Source organism: Delphinus delphis, chromosome 3 (genome assembly GCF_949987515.2).
Source record: "Delphinus delphis chromosome 3, mDelDel1.2, whole genome shotgun sequence".
Classification (NCBI taxonomy): Eukaryota; Metazoa; Chordata; class Mammalia; order Artiodactyla; family Delphinidae; genus Delphinus; species Delphinus delphis.
This window is the reverse complement of record NC_082685.1, coordinates 138,360,287-138,381,319: the sequence shown is the minus strand read 5'-3', so window position 1 is coordinate 138,381,319 and position 21,033 is coordinate 138,360,287. Positions and strand designations below refer to the sequence as shown.

Sequence of the window (21,033 nt, the reverse complement as noted above, 5' to 3'; positions counted from 1 at the left end):
CAGACACCAGCCAGCCACTTCGGCACTCTCTAGTCAGAGCCCCCGCCAAGCCCCCTCCCACCCGCACCCAGAGATCTGGCTTCTCATTGGATCAGCGTGGGGACATGGGCGGCTTCCGATTGGTTTAGAGGAGGGGAGGTGCGTACTGACGTCACGCCCGCCCGAAAAAGTCGGCCTGCTGCTCAGGGTTCTGGAGAGAGAATTCCGAGAAGAAAATAACCCGGAACAACCTGTGAGGGCCTGAGCCTGCCCTCTTTTGGAGCTGGGGTCCCCTCCCACCTATCAGGAGAGCTCCACCCCCCCACTCCCCGCCAGCGCCGGGGTATCAGGTGACCTCAGGCCGGCGCAGTCACGTGACTAGGCGCGCCCGCCCGTTGTGGCCATGGCGGCCTCAGGCTCCGGTGTGGTGAGGCGAGTGGAGGAGCTCGGGGACCTGGCTCAGGCCCACATACAACAACTTAGCGAAGCCGCCGGCGAAGATGGTGAGGGAGCCGAGGAGAGGGAGGGAGGTGGGCGGGCGGATGGTTGTTCAGAGCTGGCGGTCGACGGCCGTAGGGGCTGAGGCTGCGGCCTGTTGTCCGTGTGGATCCCAGGCCAGGACTGCCGAAGGTGTTGCCCTTCTGGCCCGCGCTGTGGGGTCACTAGTCCACCTCCAAGAACTCACAACGCCTAAAGGCAAGGCGTTTGCTTCCAGACCCCATTTTTCATAACCCGTGAAAAGCGCTGAAATCCCAGTCATATTAGTGCTGCTTGTCCTTAACTGTCTCGGTAGCAACTGGGAAAGGGGAAGATCTGGATGGAAGTACACGTGGAAGTTTAAATGAGTTGTTAAAGTTGGATGATGGTACGCAAATAAGTAATAGTTTTGCGTGTAGTAGAGATAGGCGTGTATAACAGTTCGACTTTTTCATTGCTTCGTTGTGAATTTCTGTGTTATGTTTTGGATTCTAAACTCAGCTGTAAACAATACAGAAGAGATTTACATTGGTATAATTTCGACGATTCTCTCACATTCATCACCTCAGGTCTCACAAGGGCCCTGTCAGTACTAGAATACTTTCTTGGAAATGTCTGAGCGGTTTCCTTTGAAAAACTGACGGAGAATTACTTGGACTTTTGTTCTCTTTCAATACTTACCAGCTGCCTCTACGTTTCTACATTATTTCCTTTTGAGTTTTGCACCTTTACTACAGATAGACAGTTTTAAAAATTCTTGTGGACTGTCTCATTGTCATCGAACTCATAGGAAAATAGTAGTGGAACGTTTTCCCAAGCGATTGAGTAGTTGGTGAATTTATTGAATAGGGTCCATGATAAAATGGCTCTAGTTCCAGTGAAGATTATTTGCTGGATTTTCTTTTCTTAGGGGTATGTTCTTAAAAACCCACAGACTACCCTGAGCTGTTTTCTTTTTTGGTTTGTGGTAAGTGAATCACATGACTAGTTAGTTCATGGACAGTAGTAGCTGTACCTGGAAGTGTATCTACGTTACTTCTAAGTAAGCTATTCAGTGATCTCCACCCCATTCCAACTCCATTAGAATCAGTCTAAAGAGATAAAAGAATGTATGCTATTCACTTACCATTGAAACCAAAAGCCATTGTCATTTTCCAATGGACGAGTTCTTTAATCCAGTCTAGAATGAGGACTGAAAATTAAAGTGGTATATATTCTTGTTTGGAGGCTTTAAAGTTCTGCAGTGTACTGGAATTAAAATAATAGTGGTCCACGTAATGAGCTATTCATCAGTATTACTAGCAAGATTTTCTTATATTTATGAAGTTTAATTAAAACATGGTTGCATGTATTTGAATTGAACTTGTATTTTCCCATAGCACAAAAATAATATGCACCTAAAATTTGTCCTTTAATGATATTTATATTAGGTTATACGGATTGATAGTTCCTGTTGTCTTTAAATTAGATCAGATACAACCAGACACTAGTCCATCTAAGAATACTCTCCTTTTTACCTCTGGTCAATTTTTGTTCATTTATTTCTCATTGTACAAGCATAGTATGTTTACTTTATGGAAATATACCATGAGAGGGACCTTTTCCAGGGACTATGTAAGAATCACTTGTCTTTGCCTTGTCAGTCACTACCTTGAATGGTTAGGAAAAATACTACATTTCATAAAAATTTTCTAAAATTGTGAGCCATTATCCCTCCACCTCTGTAATTATGTCATGAATTCATATGAGATACTCCTTCAGCAGCGGTTCAGTGAACTAAGTGCAAGTCTTTACATTTAAAATAATCCTGCAAATTAAGAAGAAAATATCAACTCAGTGTTTTAAGAAGTACCTAAGGAGTACCATGTTTCATACAATTTAGTTCACAATAGAATTTTTTTTCTGAGCTGTGTGGATGATACTTCTGGGCTGGGGAGAGATAGGAGGGCAGTGCTAAAGAAGTAGTTTTCAATTTAGGTGAATAGTGGACCTTAAAGTGTTCAGAAGCTGGTTTAGATACAGGTTAGGCTTTACCAGGGAAAACTTAAAGTCATCATATTATTGCCAACAGATGCAGCTTAAGCTGGTGGTGCTTTTGTTCCAACGCTGAGCAGCTTACGTACCTGTGTAGGTGCTGAGGCTGGATCAGATGGACCCTCACCAAGTGCTACATTTTCTGTCCATTTGCCAGTGGGAGGAAAAGGATATATATTTCAGGAGGAAGCCACAGAGGGGCATACTTAGGAACTTAAGCGTCTTGATGGTGGGCATATTTAAATTTGACTACGTGAGATGATGCAGAAGTGTGGATGGCACCTTGGTATGGACACTTTGTAGGTTAGGGAGGAAAAATCCATAAGAAAAAGTGAAAACATCGAAGCAAAGAGAATATGACATAAGAGAAAAGGAAGAAATTAGACCATGTAGAGGGGAAGTGAGGGGGAGTTGTTTTTAGAGGGTATATCAGAGGTATTTAGTTTAATTTTGTCTAGGTTTTGAAGGCATAAGTAATTTGTCCCATTCCTAGGTTTTTAAAGGAGTAAAATATTCAGGTAGTTTGTGTAATTTTAATTGTAACAGCTGTTTGCATACATAAATACATAAACACAATTATAAAGTTATAATTGCTCAGAGTGCTTACATTTTATGAGGCATTTGATTTAATCAATCATGTTATTTTTTGGAGAATATATTTATGAAGTTATAAGTTAGTGGAAGTCCTTTCTGTAGATTTATATATATTATTTGTACTATTCCAATACAGGTTTTAAATTTATTGCTTAAACATTTTGAGTATGTCAACATCATAAAAGAAGCATTATGAAAATACAGATTGCACTTAAGAAATGGCAGCTGAACCTAGAAAGTTTTCAGTCCAGCTTTCAAGAATAAATTTCCATGACACATTTAAGTAGGATTAGGCATTATGATGTACTTCATGTTTTACGAAAGATATTATTACCATGCTGTAATAATTTCATTTCATCATTTTAGATATGTAACTTTTTTCATTTAAATGACACTCTGAAACTATGTGAAGTAATCATGGTTTTTTTTTTTGAAGAAAAATTAAGTCTTATTTATTTTTAAAACCAAACCACTAGGAAAATATATCACAGGCTTGAAACAGCAAACAGACATGCTGTATTATCATTTCAAGTAATAAGTTGGTTAAAACACAGCAAGGTCCTTAATAAAATGATAAGGTGCCAGAACTGGGGCAAGAACAATGCAGGTCGCAAAAGTGGTATCTGGTAACGGAGGGCTGTCCCTTTTTTTGCCCTAAAGGAGTCACAGCTCGTCCCTGAGTTGCTTACTTTTTCTTCTTTGACCTTCGTGTTGCCAGGGGATTGTCTCAACAGAGCTCTGTTATTACAGGGGGCAAAGTAAGCAATACTGGGTTTAGGCTTTCATTCTGTTATGTTTTATGAAAACAAGATTTTTCCAAGGCCAGTACTTCATAGCTCTCTTAATTATGCAGCTAACAATTCCTCTTTTGCTGTTCATTCCTGAATACTAACATATAGCACAATCAAAATCCCCTTTCCCTTCAAGGGTATCACTGCAAGATTGTCTTGTCACTCAGCTGACTCTGCTGCAGACACTCTCAGGGCCCATTATGGCTGCCAGTTAGAGGGAAGGTTTGCTTCCCCTACCGGTGTGATAGCGCTTCTTATATTTTTGCAGGGTCTCCAGGCTGAAAGATGTCATGTGTGAGAATTTTAAGAAATGTGTATCCACATCTTGATGGCCAGAAATGAATATCCGCAAGGACCCTTTCAAAGTTTTTATCCAAACTACCTCTCCCAACTCTGCATCTTAAAGTAACTTCATGCCCTTGTATATAAAACAAAACCAAGCAAAACAAATCCCCAGAAGCCCCCCTTTCCCCTTCTAAATTAGTGACCTCATGGATTTTGTTTTATTTCCAGTTTGTGGAAAATGTAGTGATCCTTCTGGTAAACAGGAGGTTGGCAATGAACAGAAACACCTCTCCTCACACTCCACCAGCTCATAAGCAGGTCAGATGAACCTGCCAGCCTGTTGATATCTGTGTACTAAGAGAAGCTGGTACCTTGGAGGGCTCTGGTTTGGTACAAGGGAGACTCCCTGCTGCCAGGATAAGCACTTGCCACATGAAATTCAGGCTCACAAAAACTCTCCTGTGCTATCTCTGACCCAAATTTTAGCACCAGGTTTTTTCACTTTCTAGGATTCAAACACAAAGGAACCAGTGTCCAGAGGCAAGTGACATAGGCCTTAAACTTGCTGCCATCCTTAATTTCCTCATTCATAAACTTTAGAAAACCCAAATCCGTATTCCTCTTTTTAAATAGATTCCTGCCTTCAGCCCTGATGGCCAATAGCAGACATCTATTTCCCAATGGATGAGAGAGAGCTCCTTCATCTTGGTCACGGTTGGGATGAGGTTTATGTGGTCATCCACACACTTGGTCACGCAACTCTCCAGCTGCCGCTTCACCTGAAGCTCTTTACTCCCCGCATCTATTGAATCTTTGGCTTTGTCGTTGCAATGCATAGTGCACTGGGCCAGGCGGTCCTGGAACTTCTCTAGCTCGCTGGTCACCAGGGCCTGGGCTTGAGCCAGAGGTGCATGGCAGCGCTTAATGCACTGGTGCACTTGCTGCATGGACGCCTGGCTGTCCTCACAACAGCTGGCGCTGCACTGGAAAATGAGGCCCTGCATCTTCCGGATGTTCTGTCTCTCCAGACTCTTCACCATAGAGTCCACCGCCTCCTGCACCCGGAGCTGCTGCAGCTGTGCCATGATGACCCCACGCTGCTCCAGTAATCATGTTTTTATCTCTTATAGATCACTTTTTAATTCGGGCCTCTGCAGCTCTAGAAAAATTGAAACTTCTGTGTGGAGAAGACAAAGAATGTTCAAATCCATCAAATCTTCTTGAACTTTACACACAGGTACTGAAACAGATGTGGTTTCTAACGTTGTTGAGGCAGTTTGCTTATTTAAGAGGGTTACTCCAAAATTTAGGTGTGATGAAAGCAGTTTATTCTCTATTTAAAGTGTTTGTGTTAAAAAAACTGTATGTATAAAGCATATAGACTTGAAGCTGTAAGGCAGTAAGTATCCTTACAAAGAAGAAAAGTTTATTGGATGTGTTGATAAAAAAGGAAAAAAAATCTTGCAGATAACAGTATTGCTTCCTTTTATAGATAATTAAGCAAAACTCTCAAATGGGGCTTCCCTGGTGGCACAGTGGTTGAGAATCTGCCTGCTAATGCTGGGGACACGGGTTCAAGCCCTGGTCTGGGAAGATCCCACATGCCGCGGAGCAGCTAGGCCCGTGAGCCACAACTACTGAGCCTGTGCGTCTGGAGCCTGTGCTCTGTAACAAGAGAGGCCGCGACAGTGAGAGGCCCGCGCACCACGATGAAGAGTGGCCACCGCTTGCCACAACTAGAGAAAGCCCTCGCACAGAAACAAAGACCAAACACAGCCAAAAATAAATAAATAAATTAAAACAAAACAAAACAAAAAAACACTCATGTGCAATTTCCAAGGTGTGAAAGCTTAGTCAGAGGGAATGGAGGTTTCTATAAGGGCTCTGATTATTTTTTTTTCCCCTGAAATTCACCTTTCCTTTGGATTCTCAACTTGACTACCTGTGCTTTTGTTATGCAAGTCCATAAGATTTTTCTGTTCCCCCCTTTTTTTACTTTCCTTTCAAATTCAGACCTTTCTACAGATAAGATCTGTTTTCTCAGTTTTCTCAAACACTGCTGAGGCAAGTGGACACTAAGAAACATAATTTTGAGGGACTTCCCTGGCGGTCCGGCGGTTAAGGCTCCGTGCTTCCACTGCAAGGGGCATGGGTTCGATCCCTGGTCAGGGAACTAAGATCCCGCAGGCTGTGCAGTGCAGCAAAAAAAAACCAAAACACATAATTTTATTATAGCAAGTAACACTTGTATACCACTTTATAGTTGACAGAGTGCTTCGTATGCCCGCCCTTGATTGCCAAGGGATAATAAAGATGAAGTGGTTTATAGGAAATAGAGTAAACTTAGTGAAGTTTCCAAAATGCACGTTCATAGCACTTAGGTGCCTGACACTCTGCTTTCTGTTAGGAGGTACATGGAGATGCTTTCTGCCTTCCGATGCGGTTGAATGAGCCTGTAACAACTACCCACAACCCCCCGAGAGCTGTTACAATTTGGGAGAAATTTACCTCTCTTTTCTTTCAGAAGGTTCCTTGCTTGTCTTGTTTCTTTCACATGGGAGAGTTCTAAACATTTTAACTTACTTCTAAGAATAAGGCAAAAGAATTAGAAATATAGATTAAAATTCCCCAAACCCCTTTGGATCTTACTTATCGTTCTCAATCACCAGGTCATTTTCCTTAGTATGATAATCTCTCCCTTCCTGGCTTAGACCTTCTACATGAGAGCACTTAACACTTAAGTAGTGCTGTTTGCTAGGTAATGTTCGAAGTGTTTGCATATGTTAATTCATTTTACCCTCAAAGCAAGGGACTTTGAAAGGCATTTGGATCAGTTTCTTCATTTTGTCAATGAAGAAACTGGCTCCAAAACAAAGATAAAATATGACTTGTCCTTTGTTAGAACTCAGTTTCCTTAGTCTTAGTCCAGTAGATTAAACAAAGAAAAAGGATTGGGTAGTTTTAAAGTGCTGGTGCTTCATTTGAGAAACAGGTAATCCTTTGAAGATTCGGTATACAAAACTAGAGGTAGTGACCTTGTCTTGATATGGCAGGCATTTAGAAAATGTTCAGGAAGTATATATGTATAAATAGCAAAGACTATAATAATTATACTTTTCATAATTATATTGTATATAGTTAGCTTATCTGAATTAAAACATAAATACCCATTTTACTTTTTGAGGGAAACTAGATTATCTTAATTCAGTATTTTAGTAAAATCCTGTGAAGTTTACTATAAAGTTCATCTTAGATTATATTTATAGCTAGATATTTTAACTACTTAAATACTGTGCTAGAAGATTTAAATGTCTAATAAAGTATATATATGTAAGATTAAACTATAAGAATTATTTATTCAAGTTGAAATCATTTATAATTTTTTTTCTCTTTTACTTCAGGCTATTTTGGACATGACATATTTTGAGGAGAACAAGCTAGTAGATGAAGATTTTCCTGAAGATTCTTCACAAAAAGTAAAAGAGTTGATCAGTTTTCTTTCAGAACCAGAAATTTTGGTTAAAGAAAATAACATGCATCCAAAAGTAAGTTTTGCACAACTATGAATTATGGTGGAATGCTGCTGATTACTGTTATATTATCCTTTAGAATCTGTATTTTTTTTTTCTTAAGTGTATCTTTGTTTTAAATTAAGATTGAAGGAGGGACATAAGAGTTGAACATTTCAGACTGATGTCACAACTCAAGTATCATATTTTTGTAAATATGTTTCAGAATGTTTGTTTGATGGAATTATATTGTAACTACAGTGCCTAGTAATTTTCTAAACATACACATTTGCTGTTTCTGCTCCCTTTACTTTTACAAGATGCTGTGTTTTCTTAAAGATCCCTAGTAACCTAATACCACATCTCTCGTCCTTTCAGTCTTCTGCCTGGACATTTGTTGCCTTTCTTACCAATGATCGCCCCATCCCTTGGAGGCCCTGCATGCTCCTCTTCGTCTCTAAGAAGCCTTGCTCTTGCTCTTTTTCAAGCATCTCCCCTCTCTTCCAATCTGGAAACATAGGCACTCCCCAAAGATATCTCCTTAATCCTCTGATAGTCTGTAGTTTGTCTTTGCTTGACAACTTGTTTTTACTGCTGTCTCTGTTTAGATGATTCCAAGATTTTTGTCTCTAGCCCTGGCTACTCTTTCAAGCAAATAATTTCTCATCTTGAACTGTCCGCTGGCTTTCTCTACGTAGATATCTTTGTTGCTCTTTGTGTTTATCAGGGAATGCTAACTGTGGAAAAAAATAATCCCAAGTTTTAAATGATACCACATAGTAAAAGTTTGATTTATTAAAATTGTTTTTGTGTATATCTTTTCATTGTTTTATTTTAGCAGTAGTAGAAATTGTTTCAAGTAACATATTTCTGAAAACTTATTTTTTCAGTCAGATTATGGAATACTTATATTTCAAATATATTAGAGAATTGGCTACTAAAATACTTGAACATCAATTTTCTAGAAATATTTGTAAATTGGAGTAGTTATTTTAATTTTCACGTAGCAATAGATTTCTATATTTCTAATTGATTCAGAGTAAGGCATTCCTGTGTAGGTTGCTAAGTAAAGAGCAAATTTTGTGAAATGAGTATTTTTTAATTGCTCAATATTTTGAAATTTAATTTTGATTTTTACAGACACGAAATTTCTCTTTTTAGCTGTGTCTTTGTTGTATTTCAGCACTGCGATTTGCTTGGGGATGAACTCCTGGAATGTCTCTCTTGGAGACGAGGAGCCCTACTCTACATGTATTGTCATTCTCTGACCAAAAGGAGAGAATGGCTCACAAGAAAATCTAGCTTGCTTAAAAAGGTGAAAAAGCATTCCTCATACATGTTTTATTGTTGACATTTATAGGTTTCCAAAAGCTGTTTAGTACAGGATTAGGAGTAGAGGAATCAAAGGGCCTGGGTTGGCATTCCAGGCCTGTACTTACCAGCTATGTAATCTTAAACAAATTGGAATTACTGTGAAGATTAAATAAGATAACATGTAAAAACCCTTTGTAAACTGGGAAGTTTTATATGTTTTTTTTTAAGTTTTGGATTTTTATTTTTTATTGTACAAGATAGATAATCTATATTAATTTCTAAGCATATTTTTGGCCTGAAGAAAACAAACTTGGTTGTGAGCCTCTCTCTATCAGCAAATCACTCCTAAAGATCCCACATGACCCTGCTCCTAGGAAATTGTGGCCCTCTGATTTTTCTTGACTCTTCTGACCAAATTAGTAAATCCAAAGATCCTGTCTTAATATTTGTATCACTAAGGATCCTTCCTAACTTAGGTTGATTGTACACATGGTTTATGTGGGCCTGCAAATGAGAGGTCACACTTTCAGATGTAAAAGTTTGATCATAATATTTCTAAATTGTAATAAAGTACATCCATATTTTTAACAAGTTTTTGAACACATCTTTATTATCTTTAACCTCTTCTTGCTCTGATGACATTTTTGACAAGTATATTACTGAATCATGTGTTCTTGGTTAATGATTTCTCTTTTTTTCCCATACTCTTTTACTAATTGGAGGGTTATACTTATAAAAGTTTTGGGGTAGTAGGTCCTTATATTGTAATGTAATAATCATATGATATATCTGTATATTAGCCAATATTCTCTTGAGTAAAAATATTAACATTTGAAGTTTCTGCAGTTCTGCATCTAATACTTGGATTCTTTGTCTTTGACTTTCATTTAGTACCTTGTTGATGGAATCAGTTATTTGCTACAGATGCTGAATTTTCGGTGTCCCATCCAGTTAAATGAAGGAGTTTCTTTCCAAGACCTAGACACAGCTAAATTACTGAGTGAAGGTAATGTGATCCTTTTTGTAGTTTTCTAAGTGTTTTAAAGCATTTTTAAATTTTAAGAAGTTTACTAGATTTAACTTTGATTGAAATAAATTTCAGGTTACATTATAGACAGAAAAATAATAAAAGGGCTTTTTAAACAATTAAAAAAGTCTTCTCACGTAATATAGAGAAATACTGCTAATCTCTGCTTAGTAATAGGGACAGTAATATATCATGTTGCTTTTACTTACTTTGCATCCCCACAAAGCCCTGATCCTGCTCTAGGTTCAGCTAATTGTAACAGAGACTGGAGGTAACTTTTATTTTATTTTTATTTTTTAAAGTTTATTTTATTTATTTATTTGGTTGCACCAGGTCTTAGTTGCGGCAGGCGGGCTCCTTAGTTGTGGCTGGCGGGCTCCTTTGTTGTGGCATGAGAACTCTTATTTGCAGCATGCATGTGGGATCTAGTTACCTGACCAGGGTTGAACCCAGGCCCTCTGTATTGTGAGCGCGGAGTCTAAACCACTGCACCACCAGGGAAGTCCTGAGACTGGAAGTAACTTTTAAACAAGGAGAAATTTACTGCTTTTTCACTTCAAAAAGGTCTAGAGCTGGTTATGGTGGCTTCATGGCATCATCAGGTTCCTATCTTTTTCCTCCATCGTCTTTCAAAGTGGAGCACTACAGCTTCAGAAGGAGGCGAGTTATATAGAATGCATGTAAACAGTACTTGCCAGAGTTGTGCAACATGCATCCCTGTTGAGGACATTGCTTCCATTCTCAGTGTCTCAAGATGCTGCTGGAGCTCCTTCCGTCTCACCTGTGTTCCAGTCCATAGGAATGGCAAAATGATGTTTCTTTCAGCCAGGTCTTTCTTTCATCCTTCTCAAGTTTGTTACAACACTTAGAACACTTCTACCTACATTTCACTGGCCAGAATTTAATCACATGGCTTCATATAGCTACAAGGGAATCTGGGATGTATAGCCCTTTACATGATACATTGCCATCCCAAATAATGTCTCTTTACTAAGAAAGAAAGGAAGAATGAATATTGGGTGGTAACTGCTAGTTTCTGTCATAAACTTATATGCATTTAAAAATGTTAGGAACTGGATATAGAGCATCATTTGGGTTTTAGACTGAGGTTTGAGAGGGAAGAACCACTTACTTTTAGCGTCTCTTTTTACAAATGGAAGAACTGAGGTCCTGATATGCCTGATAAGGTCACATAGCTGGCAAGTGATGTTAGGTTCTTTGTGTAAACTTTCTTTATGCTTCATCTGAAATTTTGGGGAAATTTTGATGGGGAAAATTCAAACATGGGGAATAAGAAGAAAACTTCTTAGGGAAAATTCTGTGTTTTAATTCTATAAGTGTATTTTAATTCTTTCTTTGTTAGCTTCTATAGGCTTTTCCTTTCCATTAGAAAACATCACACAGAAAAAAAACACCATGATTTAAGAGCCATTAACATATGACTGGCTACTGTTGTCCAAAAGTTGTTACCTTCAGTTTATTCAGGCAAGTAGCTTGTCCTAAAAAAACTTGTGACTATAAGGTGCTCCTTCAGTGGGCATGATGTTTTGACAAACATGGGGTGTTTTGATTTATTTGTGGGAAGTATTTATTCCAGGTAACTAGTGAACCGATTACCTGCATTAAAAATGATCTTTCTAAAATTTCCTCACCCACATGGATTGATTTAAAAGAAAAAGCAAAGATGGGCATTAAAGCTTATTTAGAACCAAAGAAAAGAGCACAAGTCACCAATTTCCCTTATTCTCCCATTTCTAGTCATAAAGTCATATATTCTCATGGCCTAGAATTTTTTTATCACGATGCTTGTGATACTGGTGTCTTCTCTTGGATTATAATTGATTACACTCGCCTCTATCTTCCATTGCTTCTTCAACAGGGGAATCAAAGGCACAGAAAGGGTCTCTTTTTTCCAGGAAACAACAAAACAGCATCAACTCCCTAGCAGTTTTGCCACAGGCATCAGTCCTCTTTTGGTGCTGACTTCTTGCTCTCATCTAAAGCAGTTTGTTCCTCCCTACTTCATTCCTCAAGATGTAGATTAGAAGCCAGGAAGCCTACTTTTCATAGGCTAAATTACTCTTAAGGCCCTGGTGGAGTGGTTCTAATTTTTTTTTAAATTTTTTGTTAGTCAATATAAAAAACATAATTCGGAATAATTCTTAGTACTAATTAGAGAGAAAAGTTCTATGTGAATCATCAAAATATTTTTGTGGCCAGATCTTAATGATAATTTGCCTGATTTTACATAAAACTCAAAACAGTGTATACTTAGTATGATTTTTATTTCGTTTTCCAAGGTGAGATAATCATTTTGTCCTTTGGTCATTACCTGTATGCCATTAAATTTTCAGCTTTTAAAAATTACCAGGTAATGTATTCAGTAAATCTTTTTATCTCATTTCTATGGTTCATTCTTCTGTGGGCCCTTATAAAAATAGCCTTGTCAGGATAACTCTGGAGTTAACTAGGTTAAAAGATTGTTCAGCTGTGCACATCCTTGGGTTATGCCCTTTTTATGCCACTGAAGAGCCCCCTTCCCAGCAGCCTTTGGCTCATAGCTTAGCCCAGAACCTGGATTTCAGATGGCTTAAAGGAGCAGCTCTGAATTGACATCACTAATTGCTTGGGTAGCTTGTTTAAAAATACAGATTTCTTTTCTTTTCTTCTTTTTTTTATGTTATCTTTTTTTAAAAAATTAAATTTATTTATTTATTTTTGGCTGCGTTGGGTCTTCGTTGCTTTACGCGGGCTTTCTCTAGTTGCAGCGAGCAGGGGCTACTCTTCGTTGCAGTGCTCAAGCTTCTCATTGCTCTGGCTTCTCTTGTTGTGGAGCACAGGCTCTAGGTGCGCAGGCTCAGTAGTAGTGGCATGTGGGCTCAGTAGTTGTGGCTTGTGGGCTCTAGAGTGCAGGCTCAGTAGTTGTGGTGCACAGGCTTAGTTGCTCTGCGGTATGTGGTATCTTCCTGGACCAGGGCTCAAACCCTTGTCCCCTGCATTGGCAGGCAGATTCTTAACCACTTCGCCACCAGGGAAGTCCCCAAAAATACAGATTTCTGTGTATCACATTCAGGTTCTGATTTAATATGTGGAGTTCAGGAATCTATTTTTATAATCTACCGTAATTATGATGCAGTCAGATTTAGACATCAGTGCTTCTAGAGAATGCCAGTCTGGCCACCTTTTTTTTCCTATGAAGGTCATCTTTCTGCCATCACTTTTACTTCATGGGTTATTCACTCTCTTCCTCCCTGCACCCCGCACTCTCTTGATGTGTTTGCCAAGGATATAAGCAGTGCAAAGTGAAGTATTTTATTGAAAACAATGCTGATCATTAGCAGAAAAAATACCAAGGAAAATTTGTAGCAGCAAAAAGACTATAGCTACAGAGTAATGGATTCCTTGGCGGAGTAGAGAGGGAGAATGTGTAATTTTTACGTTGTTCATTTCTTCCTTTGGTATTTTAATGCAGTACAGTAGTTTAGCATAGTCTGTGGACCAGCAGCCTCACCCTAGGTCCTAGGACTTTGTTAAAAATGCAGATTCATAGACCCAATCCCATACCTGAATCTGAAAGTTTTGGAGGTGGGAGCCCAGCAATCAGCATTTCAACATGTCCTCCAGGTAATTCTAATGCAGGCTAAAGTTTGAGAACCACTCTTTAGCATATAGCTATTCATTCTCTCCTCAGAAACACCTTTCCAAAGGATATCTGTGTACCTTGTTTAACCATCACTCCTTGTTAATATAAAGGATGAGGCTAACTTAGAGTTGGGCACAAATTGAATGCCAGCTCTCCCTTAAGCAAACACTTCTCATCTTTCCCAAGTGGCTTCACTTTGTGGGACTTACTTCAGCTCTTCCTCCTGCTTAAAAGTTAACCTTCTTTTCATTTTTGCTTCTGTCTGCTTACTCCCCTCTACCAGTCTTTTGAGGAATAATTAGGGTGTAGGATCACAAAAATGAAAAAGGATATAAATTCAGTGAAATGTCCTATCTAATATGAAATATAATTCTGCAGTGAAAATCGTTAATTTGGAAAAAACAGCAAACTATTCCTTAAGAAAACTCCATGAAATTAAGGAGGGCATGTGGAATCTTGATTTTTGTGAACTGGGGCTTAAAGAGCTTTGGTGAGTTGCACAAAGTCAATAATTTACACCCAGATCCTCTTGATTCTAGGTCTGTTTCTTTTTATATTCTAAATAACATCTAATGCTATTCCAGCTTTTTCTATGAGGTTTATGACCTTTTAGCTATGAAGAAATGAAGTGAAAAGAAGTGATTATGGGTAATATGCATTGTACTTACTGAGTTGTTTTATACATAGAAAGCATAATTTATAGAGTGTAGCCCATCGTATGTTCATGAATGCAAGCCTCAGATTCTGCTCTTATTTCTTTTGTTGATATAGCAGTGTAATGAATCAGTTCGTCTGCTAAGCTTATTCCTTCTCTTGCTACTATTTGTAAGCTGAATTGGAGGTGAGGTGAAGGGTTACCTATAGGGACAAACTCTGAGACTACCAAAAACTTGCAATAGATTTAAGATAATACAAACTGTAACAGTTTTGGAAGCTGAATTTTTCTTGTATTTTTATACCTCTAGTACTATCATAGTCATTTCTGATGAGCCATATTAGGTGAGCAACTGAGATTATGATGCTCATTTATTTGAGGTAAACTTTTCTAGTCACACAAGTACCTGTCTAGTAGAATAGATCATTTATTTGTATTTTATGACTTGAAGAAGTTAAATAGTCATATAATTTAATAGCACTTCATGCATTTTTATTTTATGTGTTTCCTAAGAAAATTCCATGAAATAAGTAGGGCATGTGGAATCCTGATTTTTGCAAACTGAGGTTTAAAGAGCTTTAGTGAGTTATACAAAGTCGATAATTTATCCCCAGATCTTTACAATTCTAGGTCTTTTTGTTTTTATATCAAATTAATATACTTTGTGTGTCATAAATGTTTAATTATATAATCACCTTCCATAATAAGCACGCTTTCAACTTTTGATGAGAATCCTGCAATGTATTCCTTTTTCCTGGGAACATAAAGCATCTTGGATACAATTTAACATCTTTGGTAACTTAGAATCATATGGCCTCTAAGGGACATGATTATGCAGGATCATCTCTGTACAATGCTGTAGAAATATAGGAACTGTATTATTGATCCTGAGTATACCCCTAAATAAAAGCTGTGTTCATGGATGGGATTGAGGGAATCTCTGAGTACTCTGAAATTGTATGTGGAATATGGGATGTACGTTCTGGGAGAGGCTCCATCGATTTAGATTAGATTCTCAAAGAGATCCTAAAGCGAACACCAGAAAGATGAACACACTGACCTATATGATTCTTTAAAAATAATTCTTTTTTTGGGGAGGGTGGGATTGGGTCTCTTTTATAGATAAAATAGAGATAGAAGTGCCTATGGAATGAGGATTGTGTTAGTGATATTTGGCTTTTCTAAGTACAGCTGTTAAATGAGAAGGGAAAATGCTTAATGATGTAAAAAGATTTTATTAGAGTCTTAATCACCAGGGTTTCGTTTTAAATTTTTAACTTCTAATCTCTCAACTTAAATGACTTTCCCAGGAATATTTAGTGACATTCATTTGCTGGCTATGATGTACAGTGGAGAAATGTGTTATTGGGGATTGAAGCATTGTGCAGATCAACAGCCAGAAAATCATGAAGTGGATACTGGTGTTTCTGGAGCAAGCTACACTACACACAAAGAACCTTTGGATTTCCGAGAAGTAGGAGAAAAAATTTTGAAAAAGTATGTATCTGTGTGCGAAGGACCCCTGAAAGAACAAGAATGGAATACAACAAATGCAAAACAAATTTTAAACTTCTTTCAGCATCACACTAACTAGTAAGTTCATCTACTCCTTTTCAAACAGGAAAACAAAAAGGCTCAGGAAATGGAAGTTCCAGAAGAGAAGACATATTGATACTGAATTTAGGAACATTACACTACATAAAGATAGCCAGCATGGTTACCCTTTTTTAAATGCCATCACCATCTTTCACTATATATTCTTTTTATTAAAAAAAAAAAAAAGATTTTTTTTGATGTGGACCATTTTTAAAGTCTTTACTGAATTTATTACATTATTGCTTCTGTTTTATGTTTTGGTTTTTTGGCCGCGAGCCATGTGGGATCTTGGCTCCCCGACCAGGGATCGAACCTGCACCCCCTTCATTGGAAGGCAGAGTCTTAACCGCTGGACCACCAGGGAAGTCCCTCACTATATATTCTTAAACCTGTGAAGGAATGATTCTTTAATATCTAAAATGGCATTTATGTTATTCTAACTCACTCTGAACTACAGATATCCTGTAACTAATACTAAGGAGAAATCCAATTTATCTCTATAAAGAGTTTTTTTCTATTACTTCAGATTTTTTTTTATTGTGGTACAATATACATAACATAAAATTGAACATTTTAACTGTTTTTAGATTATTTTTTAATCTCCCTGTCTTGAAGTTTGCTGCACTTCAGAGATTAAAATCAAGTCCCCTCTTTGCTTTGTATATATGCTATAGATATAAAAATTGGCAAAATGAAAAATTTTGACCAACATCCATGTACCATTTCCAGACTAAGATAAATAATGAAAGACTCCACAAAAGAATTTTTGTTTGTTTCACCACGTACTACTAATGGCATTTAAAATTTTTAGTCTATTAGGCATTTTATAAAAATTTCAAAATTTTCCTATATTGTTTCAAAGAATATGCACGGTTTATTAAATGAGTAATGAAGATAAAACCATGTTAGGTTAGTCCGCCATTAGTCTTATGTCTTTAGAGCACATCTTTTCATGTTTTGAAATTTTAATAGTTTTTGTCTTTAATTGTAGGGGTGAGTGTTAAAGGCCGAGAGCCCCACCTGGTATCTTGCTGACAGTCTTTCTGTCTACCTCAGTTCCTGTTGTCGTCTTGGGATGATCTGTCTGATACCTTGCCAATATCCTTCACCTCTGGGCCGTTGACTTCATCACATTCCAGGAACTTAACTCCCACGGCCTCAACATGAATATCACCATCCTGAGTTTCTCTTTCTGAAATCTTAAATTTCAATAGCTAATGACATTCTTATCTTTCCAGTTTTTTACTTCCTCATTTTGATTGATTCTTCTCCCTCTTATTTCTTTTGTATCTCTTTAGCTTCCTCATAGCCTCCTCCTCTTGCTGCCCCCTTTTCTCCTCACCATAGCCTCTTTCAGATTTTCTTCCTTCCCTGTCCAGCCTTGGCCTTATGGGGCACCATATGACGTGCTCTCCACAGTCCCTTCAAATCCATCTTCCCCTGGTCTTTCAGCCTAATCATTCTGCAGTCCCTCAACATTGAATTAATCCTGTCGTTCTACCTTCTTTTTTGGGGATGCTGAGTTCCATGTGAAGTTCCTGCAGCTCCTTCAAAGTGGAATCACTCTAAGTGTCTTGCCTTCAGCTTTAGAAGAGCCCTCAGTGTAAGCCTTTTGTCTGTTACTAGTGTGGCCCCTGTCCCTTTCCCACTGTGGCTAATCCAAACCTCTAACTTGCCTCATCACTCTCCTCTGGCCCTTTGTCCCCTCCCCTAGCACATGGCTGTTGGTCCTGTCTTACAGAAAATAGAGACTATGAGGAGGTCAGTGTTTGTTCACCCATTTTGCCCTGCTCATGTCCCCGCTTTGAGGAGGAAAAGAGGTATCCTGCTTCGTGTTGAAGACTAGTCTCCACGTTTCCTCTCTGCCGGCTCCCTCATTCCCCCGACGCTTCTCTTTTTTCTGCCAATATCCTGTACGTATTGCTCTTTTCCAGAATACTGTTTTTTCTTTTTCCTCCCTCTTCTCCCATTTTTCCTTCCTTCCTTCCTTTCTCCTTTTTTTCTTTTTTACTTACTCTAAATACAGTTGACCCTTGAACAACACAGGTTTGAACTACGTGGGTCTACTTATACGTGGGTTTTTTTTCAGTAGTAAATACTACAGTACTACACAATCAGTGGTTGGTTGCATCTCCGGATACAGAGGAATTGCAGATATGGAGGGCTGACTAAAAGTTATATGCAGATTTTTTTTTTTTTTTTTCCGGTACACAGGCCTCTCACTGTTGTGGCCTCTCCCGTTGCGGAGCACAGGCTCCGGACGCACAGGCTCAGCAGTCATGGCTCACGGGCCCAGCAGCTTCGCGGCATGTGGGATCCTCCCGGACTGGGGCACGAACCCACATCCTCTGCATCGGCAGGCGGACTCTCAACCACTGCGCCACCAGGGAAGCCCTATATGCAGATTTTTGACTGCTAGGAGGATTGCACCCCTAACTCCATCATTGTTCAAGGGTCAACTGTGCATTTATGTGATGTTATTGATAGCCACAGCTTCTATCACCTGTAATGTTAGGCTGACTCCCAAACCTGTAGCTTGAAACCCAGCTTCTGCTTTCTAAACCTTCTTTCTAACTGCCTATTAAATATCTTCACTTAGACATCCCATAGTAATTTTAAATTCGATATGTTCAAACAACTAATCCTTACTTTTCATCTAAAATCTTTTCCAGTTCATGTTTTCTCTTTTTTTGATCTTCCACGAAGCAGGGCAACACAGAATGCTGTAACCTACTTCTGCCTACCTTGCCAGCCACATCTCTGCAGCTCTTCCTGTGTGATCATTTTCTAGTCCAGTGTTCCTTAGGCTCATTTTTGATCAACATTCTGATGGAGCTGCTTGGGACAAGGAGAGTCTCTCCCTATCTCTGCCTTTTTCTCCTTGTTTATCCTTACACAGCTAAGAAGATTTTTATTTAACTTAGCTTTTACAAGTTTTGCTATGAAAATAACCTTTGTGCTTTCTAAGTATAAATGTTTAAATCACAGACTGCCCACCCTCACCCCACCCTTTTTGGAGAATCATGATCAATCACAAGTATACTAGTTCCTTCCCCAATGTGCTGTGTGTATTTTTTCCTCAATATCCTCGTTAACTTCTGGCTGGAACACTTTGCCCTTCTTTGTAGTCAAGTGAATACCTATTTATCCTTTAGGACTCAGCTCCAGTGATATTGGATCCATAAGGCTTTTTCCAGCCCTTTTCAGTCAAAGTTACATGTCATTCTGCTTCTGCTCCCTGAAACTTCCCCAACCCATGTTATCACACTGATCACATTGCTTTATAGTCATTTTTCTTATGAGTTGGCAAACTCCATATTTTAAAAATGTATCTTTATGTATAGTGCTTAATGAATAGTAGGCCCTTAGTAATGTTTTTGAATTAATAAGAGGTATGATTCTTAAGTGCTGAAGTCTGCCACAAAAGGGTTACTGCTCTTGGATTCCAAACTGCCCTGACCTCTGTACCAGTGGTTGACAAGGCCAAGAGGGAATTACTCCTCAGAGGAGTAAAGTATCATTTAGATCTAGAACCAGAGAAAAGTAGAGAGCTTTCTCTTCAGAAGCTGGGAACTCCATTTTGTCTTCATGACCCTGTGAACCACTTGGGTCTCTCACTGGTTGGTACACTAATGGGGCTACTGTTGGGTGCTTTTTGTACAACTTTTTCATCCCCCACACAATTGGAGAATAATTTGTAGACCATAACAGTTATAATGCTTTTTACTGTGATGTATTACAAAACAATGGACAGTACATTTTTGTATGTGTTAAAGCCTGCTATGTAAATTCTGTTTCATTTAGAATGGATTAACTTCAAAATACCAAATACTCCACATAAGAAAAGTACTATAAATACTGTAATTCACTCATCAACAACTATTATGTGCCTATTACATGCTAGGTTTTATCCTAGGCACTGAGTATATAGCTTTGTAAAACACCAGAGTTTGTTTCTAGTGGAGGAAGTTAACGCATTTTAAGAAATAAATGTGTAGCTTGGTGAGTGATGAGTGCTATGAAGAATAAAGCAGGGCATGGGGCTAGTGTGACTCAAGAGGGGTGCTGTTTTATTTAGGGTGGTTGGGAAGGCACCTGTAAGCACCTGTCCACTTCAGCATTTGGCTCTACCCCTCTGGTTGAATACTGTTCAGTGTGCCATTGCACATTCAGTATATTCATGAAGTTTCTCTTTCTTATGGAAGTTTTGATGCTGAAATAAACAATGAATCACTACCTAAGAACTTCTCATTTTGATCCCATTTAAAGGGTTTCTCTCCAGTGTGGCCCTTACTAATGGGTAAGTGATAACCTAAAGACCTTGTAGCATTTATTACACTTGCAGTTTCTCTCCATTTTGAACTCTGATGGTTACTAAAACTCTTTTAAAGGATTTTTCATAATCCTTAAATTTGTATGGTTCTTTTCCATTATGAATTTTCTCATGTTATCTAGGCTTTGAGACTTAGTTAAAGGCTTGTCTGCTTTGCTGCATTTATAGGGTTTCTGGCTACTGTAAATTGTTTGATGCTGATTAAGGTGCAGATCATGAGTGAAGACTTTCCCTTACTTGTTTGCATACAGTAGAGTGAGGTGAGAGTCATTGGCTAAAACCCCACAATGAAATTTACATTCCTGCCTTTACAGTCAGTCCCACTGGGAATTCTCTGATGTTCATTAAAGTGGGAGATTCATTTTAATGCCATTTTTTAAAAACCCACAGCTGGCTTATATGCTAGTTTTAGATTGCTTGTCACTTTTCTCTCTCCACCTTCCAGGGCTCCTTTTCTGACTCCCATAAGGATACCCCTTCTACCACAGAATACAGGATTCCATAGTTCTCTAGTATCACCTCCTTGTATTATTTTTTTTAACACAATATGAGCTATCATGGAAGTATTACATTAACATACATTTAATGTATCCACAGTTAAAATATGCATTATGTATTCGTGCTGCTGTTCCTTACTGTTTTTTATTTTCCTACTTCTAGTGAAAATTTCCAAGTAAAATGTTTTGGAGCATATAAAATTTAAAAAAAAATAAAACCATAGTCCCATATTTGTATCTTTATTTTCTTTTATATCTGAGTGTTGTGTCAGAATGAAAACTTTTATCATGTTAGTTTA

The 21,033-nt window shown here is 38.3% G+C and overlaps 1 protein-coding gene and 1 pseudogene across 1 annotated transcript; one reads left to right on the top strand and one right to left on the bottom strand.

The window, feature by feature from the left end:
- The first annotated feature begins 207 nt into the window (after window positions 1–207).
- Window positions 208–20,959, top strand: RIMOC1 (RAB7A interacting MON1-CCZ1 complex subunit 1). Its single transcript, XM_060009540.1, has 6 exons — window positions 208–482; window positions 5,291–5,397; window positions 7,562–7,705; window positions 8,853–8,984; window positions 9,875–9,989; window positions 15,619–20,959. The coding sequence occupies exons 1-6, from the start codon at window positions 383–385 to the stop codon at window positions 15,900–15,902; spliced, it is 882 nt and encodes a 293-aa protein (XP_059865523.1). The 5' UTR covers window positions 208–382; the 3' UTR covers window positions 15,903–20,959.
- On the bottom strand, window positions 4,741–5,279 carry LOC132423607 (protein FAM136A pseudogene; annotated as a pseudogene).
- Window positions 20,960–21,033: the final 74 nt, after the last annotated feature.

What these genes read in the sequence shown, in the direction of transcription:
- RIMOC1 (XM_060009540.1), top strand. Translation starts at nt 383, where the DNA reads ATGGCGGCCTCAGGCTCCGGTGTGGTGAGGCGAGTGGAGGAGCTCGGG. An exon ending in TTCTTGAACTTTACACACAG is followed by an intron (nt 5,398 to 7,561) that starts GTACTGAAACAG and finishes CTTTTACTTCAG; the next exon opens with GCTATTTTGGACATGACATA. An exon ending in AAAATAACATGCATCCAAAA is followed by an intron (nt 7,706 to 8,852) that starts GTAAGTTTTGCA and finishes GTTGTATTTCAG; the next exon opens with CACTGCGATTTGCTTGGGGA.